At 40.4% G+C, this 11,894-nt stretch overlaps 1 protein-coding gene across 2 annotated transcripts in view; it reads left to right on the top strand.

Annotated features, from left to right (window-relative positions):
* Positions 1–1,964: 1,964 nt before the first annotated feature.
* LOC119744410 (lamin-B1-like) overlaps positions 1,965–11,894 on the top strand; it is a 31,183-nt gene continuing 21,253 nt past the window's right edge. For both annotated transcript variants that reach the window (XM_038220334.1, XM_038220333.1), the window contains exon 1: positions 1,965–2,434. In XM_038220334.1, the coding sequence (XP_038076262.1) occupies positions 2,046–2,434 (389 nt within the window). In that variant the 5' untranslated portion in view covers positions 1,965–2,045. The remainder of the gene's footprint in view (positions 2,435–11,894) is intronic.

Raw genomic sequence — 11,894 nt, 5'->3', positions numbered from 1 at the left:
AAGTGATATCCAACGACAGTCCATTTACACCTTTTTGTAAAATGCCAAGACGAAAGTGTGTTTCGTGATCATAAAAGGTTGTGCATGGTTTTCTGGAAAGGTGTAATATCCACTGTGCTGAAACTTCAGCAGGTTAGGTTTTTAACATTCTTTAAAGTTTTGAATTTCCCGTTGTTATGGTCAATATTGGGGAGGGGGAGGAAAGATCCAGTATCCCGAACAATTATTGAACGAAATTTCAATTCAGTGTTCGGTTGTTTTTGAGTTATCGTCTCCACAAACAGCGCTTTCTTTTTGTTCCATTAAAAGTGACTCGAATTCGAATTGAATGTTTTTTTGCAATTAGTACACTGTATTTCCTTAATGGATCCCGTCGGTTTTTAGAACATCTGTGTCCTATATGCCGTACAATTACTGAACGAAATTTCAATTCAGTGCACTGTGTTGTTCTTGAGTTATCGTCTCCATAAAGAGCGCTTTCTTTTTGTTCCATTAAAGGTGACTCGAATTCGAATTGAATTTTTCGCGATTAGTACACTGTATTTCCTTAAATCATATTAAATTTATTCTTTAATGGTTCCCGTCGATTTTCAAAACATTTGTGTCCTATATCCCGTACAATTATTGAACGAAATTTCAATTCAGTGCACTGTGTCGTTCTTGAGTTATCGTCTCCACAAAAAGTGCTTTCTTTTTGTTCCATTAAAAGTGACTCGAATTCGAATTGAATTTTTCGAAATTAGTACACTGTATTTCTTTAAATCATATTAAATTTATTCTTTAATGGTTCCCGTCGATTTTCAATACATTTGTGTCCTATATCCCCTGCAATTATTGAACGAAATTTCAATTCAGTGCACTGTGTCGTTCTTGAGTTATCGTCTCCACAAAGAGTGCTTTCTTTTTGTTCCATTAAAAATGACTCGAATTCAAATTGATTTTTTCGCGATTAGTACACTGTATTTCCTTAAATCATATTAAATTTATTCTTTAATGGTTCCCGTCGATTTTACATATATTTGTGTCCTATATCCCGAACAATCATTGAACGAAATTTCAACTCAGTGCACTGTGTTGTTCTTGAGTTATCGTCTCCACAACGTGTGTTATATTTTTGTTCAATTAATGCCGACTTTGTTTGGGCAGATCGTGATCCACGTTGACAGAAGTCGTCTTTACGGTGGTGACCGTTATTTGTGTAGCGCGCCCTCTTTTGGAAGAAACTGATGTTGGTATAATATGTACAGCAAAGATCCTATAGCGCCGTAGGCGCTTAGGGTTCACTTTGCACTTGAAAATAAAATCGCAAAATCACGCCAAAATATATTTTTCTTCTAACTTTGTTACGGTTAAATAAACTTGCGATTTATGAACAGGAGTGTTTAGAACTTGATGAAATTTCACTTTCTGTGAAATTTCAGTTAAAACTTTTGCTCTAGGTAGGCGCCACAGGCGAAAAATCAAAGTGCGCCACGTTGGGTATGGGGGACGCGCCACGTTAGGGTACATCAATAGTGCTTTGTAACGGTTTAAGTTCAATTTCAAATCGATTGTGTCCGCGTATATCACAGTCAATTATGGGACGCAATTTCAAATCAGTGCAAATTTGATCAGCCCCTAAAAACGATTAAAAAGCCTTACCCGCGATTAAATTAAAATTTTACTCCCTACTACTAGTACTAGGCCCGTTACTACAAGGACAGCGCTGATCCATATCCACATCCACCGCGTACCATACCACTGGCGCGGCTAGCTAGCTGCGGCTCAACTTGTATCATTTTGATTTTCAGTTTACTGCAAATTTGGCGGTTGTGTCTGGCATATCATCGATCCTATTGGTCTACAAAGCACCACGTGATCTTCAAAGGCCACGCGTGTGTCTGACTTCCGGGCTCATTCAGCGTTGTTTAGGGCCTAATTCATGTGTATGTGCACTGACTAGACTGTACTGTATACATACGTACACGTACGTACATGTACATGTACGTTTACTGGATCGGACGCTGTACGTGTATTTTGTGTAAACCGTATTTTTCTCTGCCAAAATGTCGACTCCTATGATGAGCCAAAGGACCAGCACACGGTCCAGCAAGACCGTCAAACATGTCGTCAGTAGCAGCAGCACCCGGTCCTCACCGAGGAGTCCGACGGCCATCACCCGGACCCAAGAGAAGGAAGACTTGATGGACCTGAACGACCGCCTGGCTATCTACATCGACCGGGTCCGGTCTCTGGAATCAGACAACAGCCGACTCATGCTTCAGCTCTCGACCGTGGAGGAGACCCAGGCACAGGAGATCTCCAACCTGAAATACATGTACGAGAAAGAGCTAGCTGACATGAGAAAATTGCTGGACGACACGGCGAAAGAGAAGGCCAGATTGCAGATCGAACTCGGCAAGTACAGGTCGGACTTGGACGAATTGAAACCCAAGTAAGTTTTCCCGTAAATATAAAAACATAAACATAAAATGATTTTTAGGGCCAGTCAAACTCGAAGTGAGCAGAATGTCAAGCTGTTTACTTTGCAAATTGTAGGCCTATGGTACTTATCACCATCCGATTGAGTAGGACTTCTTTCCAGAAGTAGAACATGTAATGTAGAAGGCACCCGTGTAATCGTTCTTTTAAACTTTGACATTTCTTAACCACCAAAAATTTGTTTTTAATTAAAGCATGGACACCAAAAAATGATAGAGGTAGGAATGGAATCTAGGCCTACCTTGCCTACCGCCTGCCCTCACAGTTTTTTGTCCTAGACCCATATTTGAATGTAGTCTAGTAACATGCGAAAGCCGGACCTAGACATTCAACTACAGCCACAATGTTTATGATAGCCTATGAGCACCTGCATTGCTGCTTCCTTCATTTTTTTGGAAAGGACAGATCTGGTGCAAACGTCAGTCTCCAGAGATCCTCATACATGTCATACAGGCATGCAACTTTTCCTCGGATCAGCTGATTTCCTCATTTTTCACTTCCAATGTGTGCCATTGAAAATAGAAAAACACTGTTCAAAGTCTGGGAAAAATGTGAATTTCCTCTTTTTTTGGGACTTCCCAGTTGCATGCCTGGTCATAGTCATATGAAGGTGGTCGTGCTATTGTTCCAGAGATCCTCATACTTGTATGTAAGCGGTCGTGCTATTGTACCACTGTCCAAAAAAACTCCAAGACAAACAAGATGCTGGCCAGTTTGGCTGGAAGAACGTCACTGTTGTCGTCGTACCTTTTTTCGATTAAAATTGCACATTTAACATGTTTAAACATACTTCTAAATATTTTGAGCAGTTGAAAATAATTTTAGGAGCCCACTGAGCTGAGTATTGTGAACACATTATTTTTGCTGAAAATTGGTGTTCAACTTGTTAACACTTTGTTGACGCTTGTTGACGGGTATTAAATAGCATGACCCTATGTAAGTAGGCCTACTTAACATGCAGGTGCTCAGTCATAAAACATCGCGTCTGTAGACGAATGTATACATTCTCAATGAAACACGGCAGTGTATTAAACACCATGTTTACAGGTCTATCCAAGTCCAAGTTTTGAGTCTTCAATTCTGACTGAAGTCGGTAAACCTACCGTGAAACAAATCTTCCCTGGTTGTGTGATGACCTTCGATAACTTTTGATAAGACTTGATAAGTTTCACTAAAGGCCCTTTTTGCTAGGAACCTTCCTCAATCCTCCAAAATGTTGCACTTATGTTCAAATGAAGGATACCCACTGCCTCAATCCTTCAAAATCCTCCAACAGCATTGCCTACTGAATGTCCATATTTTAGGGTTAATATTTTATAGCAAATATTGTTGCACTGACTTGTTTGAAGTTTTGTGTTCGTAGATGCTGGAAAAACCAAGAAAACAATCATGTTCCTGTAGTCTGGTTCCCTGACCCCACTTAAGATGAAACAGAGCAATTTATAGACGTCAGGAATTGTAAGGTCAGGGAACCAGTCTAGCTGGCTTGTACCCGTTCATAGGTGTGTAATCGTTTGCAAACAAAATGCGGACTAACTAAATATGGTAAATTGGGGGCAGTATTTGAAGGAAAAACCACATTTTTTTTCCAATGCTGGTCAGCCAACCAGTGTTGGAAATTGATACAAAAATACCACTTTTCTTGAAAATGACAGCACACCAGGTGCCATAATTTGACAGGATGCTTTACACTGTCATTCACTAACAGTCCAGTGAGGTATTTCATAATAATTTGGTATTTTTTTTTTTTTTATGTTTGCAAATGTTGTATATTCCCTTTAATGAGCTTGCGCCTGTGGGGTACAGGTATGCTCAGATTTTTTCGGATCCCAGTGCCAAAGGCCCCAATACTGGGTTTGATTCATCTTTTTGATGGTACCCTCTATCTCGGTGTCGTCGTGACTGCGCTTGGGATTGGCACCAGTTGCCTAATTAGCCAGTATTTGGGAACAAAAGGCAAATCCGCTCTTGAATGACAACTACTTGAGTTCAGCATTTGAAGTGGTTGTCATTTGCAAGCTTTGAAGTGCCTGTGATGTAGTAGTGATATTGTCATGTTTCTGTGTGCATGCTGGACTCGTCAATACCTGATACAGATTGATGTTCCAGAATTGAGCACAATTCTTCTGAGATTTGAATAAAGTTCGGTACATGGGGGGAAAAATTATAAGTGTTTGTGCCACAAGTGATTATGTTGCTATGGAAAGAGTGCCATATTGATGCATCCCACTGGCAGGTTTCCCGTTCTATCCCTTTGAACACATGGACAAACTTTCATCCAGGAACTACATGTATTGCTCAGCCTCGAAATGATGAGACTTGGATTAAACATTGCCTGTTCACCCTGCAGGGCAAATCTACCCCTAGCACCAAGGACCCAACTAAACAAATGTAGCCTAGGCCTACATAGCCAGGGCCCGCAAATTAGGATGTGATGCTTTCAGATTTACATATTAAAACCCAAACAAAAGTCTGTTTACAAATTTTCCAAATGTCTAAATGGAACCTAATTGTTATAAGTGTACGCATCTTTTCTCCAGACTCCAGTTTTAATTTTACTCAGTTGTCTTTCATACGCTTTAATTATTTAAAACATTAAGGGCACCTTAGTACCATTATTACATGTTCATCCCAGGAAGTTTAATTTCTATTTTTTTTAATGACTTCAGCACATCTAAATTGTAAAAAAGATTGTGTACATTTTGTTCTTAACTCGGAGACCTTTGCTCACAGCATCTGAAACTTTGGCAAAATGTTTTATTGATGAAACAGAGTTTACCATGAACTGAACAAACCCAGCAAGGCCAGCACGACCATTCCTGACTCTTGTACTCACTCTACAAACAAATCGTGCCGACCAACCACAGGTTGAGGCCACCACGCCTCCTTTGAAAACCAAATTACAGTCAGTTGGCTCAACAGAAAACGCGTCCTCCTTCTGAGGCTTTGTCTTTCCAGTTGAGCGCATAGCGGCCGAGTTGTCAGAATTTTCTGCCGGTCCCAGAAGCAAACCCACGCCATCGTCAAAGTAATTCAGAAGTTCTTTGCATACACTTGTATACCAAACACACTGAGGCAAACATATTCTTTACAATGGCATATGTATGGGTCCCCTGCTCAACTATTGTTGAAGTGGTGAATAATCACGCTGCAAAGCATCTGCAATGCTTCGTGAAGCCTTGAGTTTTTGGTATTTTGCATAATAATGTGTCCCTGGACAAGTGGCTCCCGCATTGACTGGTGGCTTTTCTCATGCAGTTTTTACTTATGGTTATTTTGGGATGGGCACAACAACAAAAAGTGACGGGCTTCTTTGAAGCCTCCTACTTTGTGTGGTGCTATTATCATTTGGTTGTAAACAGGATTAATTAATATGCTGGTTTGCTGTACATGTACATTTGTAATCTATGTGTACCAAAGTCGGCCCCACTTGGCTTACACTACATTTTGTTTTACTTTTTGAACTTAAAGCTATAGTCCATCATTTGCAGCCATCCGAAAAAGTAACTGGCGTATTATTGTTGAAAAACATACTTGGTTGAAAGATAGTAAGTGGACTAAACTCTCTGTGAAATTAATCTTTCTGGCAAGCTATTATTTTGAAGTAATCAACAAAAGAAGGCCTTTCCAACGGTGCGTCTTAAGACCCACCGTAGGAAATTTTAAAATAGTAGTTCGTTTTGTTATTCGGCGCAGTGCGCACAAGCATTAGCACGACGCACAGGCGCGCGCGGTTGCTATAATTCGTCGGATCAGTGTGCAACATCGCGTATAGCTGCAATTTAAAACAATTCAAAACATGATTCAGCAACTTTTGATTTGAAATTGAGATCCTAGAATGTTGTTTTTCTCGGAATATACAGCTGAAGCTGAGCTGAAAGTTCATCAGGTTAGTTGTTCAGTATCCTTCATTAGATTTTGAACGCATTTGTTGCTTCAAACGAACAAAATGCACAAATTACAAATGATGGACTATATCTTTAATGGACATGTTCACAGTCAATGGTAGCACATTATATTTTATTCATAAGATGGGATTTTTGCATTCAGGGACTCGGGGTGGTGTAAATTAAATTTAGGGTTTGCCCTTCACTGACGTATAAACACTTTATAGTCGGTGTGTTTTCTTCCGAGTGAACATTGGAAAAAATCACTCGGATGGGACTCGAACCCACGACCCCCTGCTTTCTAGTGCAGACGTCTTACCACTCGATCACCGAGATAATGGGATCGGTTGGCTGGTTCAAATCCGATGTAGATAGCATCGATCAAAACAAAATCGCTGTACCGAGAACCGTCAGCAAGCTTGCATTTTATTACATACATGTATGACCACGGCATGGTATTTGGTCAATTAGTCAAATAGTTTTGCTGAATTTTCCAGGAACAGACAGACAGACAGACAGACAGACCAAAAGACCACCAAGTTACAATTTCCATGTAATTATGAGCATGACAATAAAGAAATCTATCTATCTATCTAGATGTAGAAGCTCCTTTCACAAGTATCAGAGATAAAAATTTTGCCGATTTCAGGATGATGTGCCCCTTCTATATTCGTTTGTATTTTGACCAGAGAACCTTTTGTGACCCCTTGTAGTTGTACACAGCTCGAGGGGGTTTTCCACTTTGAACCCCAGATTGCCTTTTTTGACTGATACGGACCATTGACAGTGTGTGAAGTGACACATAAGCCCTTTTCACACTAGATAAATCTTGGGGTTGACGTAGGGTTGAAAACATGCATTGTTTTACACTTGAAGAATTTCAACCCTGCTTCAACCCTGTGTCAACCCCGAGATTGATTTTGCCCTGGGTCGAACTCATCCCTGCTCCAGACCAGGGTTGAGATTTTCAACCCGGGTTGAAATTCTTGCCAGGGTTCAAAACAGTAGGCCTACTCATTAACTGAGCATGATAAGCTTGATTTGCATGAAACAGGTGTGAAACGATGTGGGGTTGAAAAATCAAAAACTCAACCCGGGGCGGCACTGGGTTTGCCTGGGGTTGAGTTCAACCCGGGTTAAAAGGCTCCAGTGTGAAAAGGGCTATAGAAACTGGTCCAAACATATTGAGCTCAGAAGAACCTAGCAAAAAAAAAACCCAACATTTTTAGCTGTCATATATGTATGTACTTACAATGTAGAATGCAATTACACTATGGTTTGTAAAATTTGTACTTTCCTGAGTACTTTCCCACCTTACCTGTCAGATGATCATGATTCCAAGTCAGTGATGCGTGGAACAAAAGAATATCCACGCGTTGACCTGCTGGCTTAAGTTTCTGTACTGACTGGGTGTTCATAATCAATGTTCATTCTGTTTTGATCAATACAGTGTTGATCCTGTATTTTTTGTTAGGGGGATTTTTATAGGTCATTTTGATGAAGCCAACATGTGTATGTACATGTACAAACTGTTTGAATTAGTATCAGATTCTTGTATGGTAAGCTTGAGGCAATGCCCAGTTGAAAGGATTATAGAAATAATCCAAAATGGGCTGTTTTGAAAAAGCTTCAAGTTGTGATATATCCCAGTAGGCTGTGGTAGCCTGTGTAATGTATGTACCGCATTTTGTTCAGTGAACAACTACCGCGGTTTTGTTCGGTGAACAATGTAACATTCGTGCGACTGGACTACATGAATACATGCACAGTACCGGTATATTATGTACTGTATGTACATGTACGCACATAATGTACATGTACGCACATAATGTACATGTACGCACATAATGTACATGTACGCACATAATGTACATGTACGCACATAATGTACATGTACGCACGTAATGTACATGTACGCACATAATGTACATGTACGCACATAATGTACATGTACGCACATAATGTACACGTACGCACATAATGTACACGTACGCACATAATGTACACGTACGCACATAATGTACACGTACGCCCATAATGTACACGTACGCACATAATGTACACGTACGCACATAATGTACACGTACGCACATAATGTACATGTACGCACATAATGTACATGTACATGATGTACATGTACATGTTTGTGACACCGCCGGCACTGACCTAACCATGCTTGTGTGACTAAAAATGAATTGTAAACTAAAATGTTCAATGTACAGCAGTGTACAATTGTGAAGGATCTGCACAGATGTTTTAAATTTGCTTCAGCTGTGTAATGAAAAATAACTGTCCGCAGAATGCAAGACGTCTACATGAGTCTGAGTTTGTTGTCTTACAGTATTATGGTAAATTGATTGCATCAACATCAACTTTTCAGACATGAAAACATTAGAAGCACACTTCATCACGAGGAAGCACTTTAGGCTATTTGCAACAACATGCCTAGGAATAAGACTTGATCGTTAAAGGGAATATACAACATTTGCAAACATCAAAAAACAAAACTACCAAATTATTATGAAATGCCTTACTTGCCTGTTATTGTTAATGAATGACTGTCTAAATTATCCTGTAAAATCATGGCACCTGGTGTGCTCTAATTTTCAAGAAAAGTGGTGTTTTTGTATCAATTTTTCCAACGCTGGTCAGCTGACCAGCGTTGGAAAAAACTGCCCCCAATTAATACTTGCTCCCAGTTTACCACATAGGCTATACGGGTAATTGGTACGCATTTCTTTTGCAATCAATTACACACCTATGAACGGGTACAAGTCTGACCTTATAATTCCCCGACCTAGATAAATTGCTCCGTTTCATCTTAAGTGGGGCCAGGGAACCAGACCACAGGAACATGATTGTTTTTTCTTGGTTTTTCCAGCATCCACGAACACAAAACTTCAAACATGTTGGTGTGACAATATTTGCTATAAAATACCAATCCCCCAAATCCATCCATTTCTGAAAATTACAGCAAAAGCAAATGTTGTACATTCCCTTTAAGAGACATGCTATTCAAATGTCTCCCTATTAAATCTACCTTGTCTCCAACTTTACAACTTTTTAGCAAAACATGTCAAATGGGTCATTTGCAAAAATTCCTTTTTTTTTATCACTTTCAATTCAGAACATTTCTAACGGTTTATTTCCTGAAACTACATGTAGTACACACTATGAAACGACACCACTATGCACTGAAGTTCCTGCCTACATGTATTGTGGTCAAAATCTAGACGTTACTATTATTTAGCATATTCGTTCACATCCTAAGGAAGTAGGTTAACTTATTTCATAAGCTACTTCCACGTTTATTTAAGGGCAGGAGGCGTCAATGAGTGCTTGGCTTGGGTGATAGGGAAGTGATGTCATCACCACACTGCTTTTGTTTTTCTGTGAAGGAGTTCATTGCCTCTGGAATTCCAGCTACATGTACCGACAAGTGTACATTTACATGTTTCAGGAACTAAGTCAGTTACTGTCATTTCAGCCTAAACCCCAAAAAGATTTCATTGAAATTGACAGCATCAATTACACATGTAGTCTTGGTAACTAAATTTGAACATGGGTCATTCTGCAAATAGGGTCCACCTCCAAAGTGTTGACATTTTTCCTGTCCCCATTAACTTGCTAGTCTGAGTATCACCCATTATCCACAGAGCCATCTCCTGTCTAACGTCTGATATGTCAAAGCATGCAGATTTATGCAAGCTGCGCGCCAGCCAATCGGAGTCCACTTTACTAAATCGTGACGTCACTTCATCCCAAAATCAGGACTAACGCTGTGATTGGTCAATTTGAATGCAGCGTTTTGTAATACAACAACAGCCGGGCGCGCATTCGTGTAACATGATACCGAGCGCCGCGCGCCGTGATTGGTCAATTTTAATGCAGCGTTTTGTAATACAACAACAGCCGGGAGCGCATTTGTACCGAGCGCCGCGCGCCCATGTCTATGACGCGCAACAGGTGAATGACCAAAGACCCGATAGACCTATAGAAAGCGCCTGCTGATTGGTCAAAATCTAGGAAGTCAAGAGGCGGGGTCTTGCCTAACTAATCAGCAAATTTGTTCGCGCATAATAGACCACGTCTATTACATAGACTATTAACTTGCTACATGTACTTTGCAATTTGCCATTCAAGTAAGAATGACGAAAAGGTAGCGTCCATCATTTGTAATTTGTGAATTTTGTTCGTTTGGAGCAACAAAAGTGCTAAAAATCTAAAGAAGGGTGCTGAACAACCAACCTGATGAAGTTTCAGCTCAGCTTTGGCTCTATTTGTCGAGAAACACAGCATTCTAGGATCTCGATTTCAATTCAAAAGTTGCTGAATCATGTTTTGAATTGGGCCTGAATTCATCGTCAGAAACACGTTCTTACTGAGCCGAATGTAGCTACGCGATGTCGCGCACTGATCCGACGAATTATAGAGGGGGCATGTGTGTCGTGTCAACGCTTGTGCCCTTCGCCTATAAAAAAAACGAATTACGCACCGTTGGAAAGGCCTTCTTTCGTTGATTTCTTCAAAATGACAGCTTGCCAGAAAGAATAATTTCACAGGGAGTTTAGTCCCCTTACTATCTTTCAACCAAGTATGTTTTTCAACAATAATTACGTCAGTTACTTTTTGGATAGCTGCAAATGATCGACTGTAGCTTTAGGACACCCCCCCCCCCCCCCCCCCAAAAAGGCTCCGGTTTTTGGTATGGAGCTTGCCCAAAAAGTGGTGCGGCGACGCGGCTTTTTTTTTTTTTTATCTGATTGTTTTGCTTCAAATGTCGGCTGATGACTGCAAATGGTGCCCGACTAAACTTATAACTTAGTGCAAATATATGGGAGTCCAGAGAGGCCACATAAAGCTTATTCTCGACCATAACCCAATCTAAAAACACGTTAAAATTGTGTAGCAGCAGGATTCCAGTCAAACCAGTGAGTTTGGCGGTTTTGAGACATCATCTTTCATTGAAAAAAAAAACTTTTTCATTTTGCCGACGCGCATGGCTACGGCGACGCGCGCGCATACCAGAAACCGGAGACTTTTAGGGGGGGGGGGGGCCTTAACAAAGGATTTTTTTTTTATTTGTTGGGTATGTTCAGTACTAGTCATACCCGCTGTCGGACGACGAGTGCATAATTAAGGAGTGCATCAGAATTATGAAATCATAGATGTCAGATGTAACACGGGCATGGGAAAGAGTGGACCCCAAAAATACACATCCATTGAAAACCTTAGGAACATTTACATGAAACGGAATTCCATTGTGTTGCAGTATAATTACTGTATACATGTACATGTACATTGTACTCGAATGACAAAGTGCAGTGCATTTAAAATGAGCCCGGACACCCATTACTCAAGCTATGCATAACAAGAATTAAAGAGCAAAGTTTCATCTGTAGATTGCTGTTTAATTCTTTGAATTAGGGTACATGCCCATTTAGGCCTACTACATGTATTTCACTATTTGGCTGTGCGAAACATGGCCTGCTTGTGATGACCCACGTGCTGCGAAGTATGGTAGTT

The sequence above is a fragment of the Patiria miniata genome, unplaced genomic scaffold (assembly GCF_015706575.1).
Source record: "Patiria miniata isolate m_02_andy unplaced genomic scaffold, ASM1570657v1 HiC_scaffold_7, whole genome shotgun sequence".
Classification (NCBI taxonomy): domain Eukaryota; kingdom Metazoa; phylum Echinodermata; class Asteroidea; order Valvatida; family Asterinidae; genus Patiria; species Patiria miniata.
Note: the sequence above shows the minus strand (reverse complement) of the source record. Positions and strands in the feature narration are given on the sequence as shown.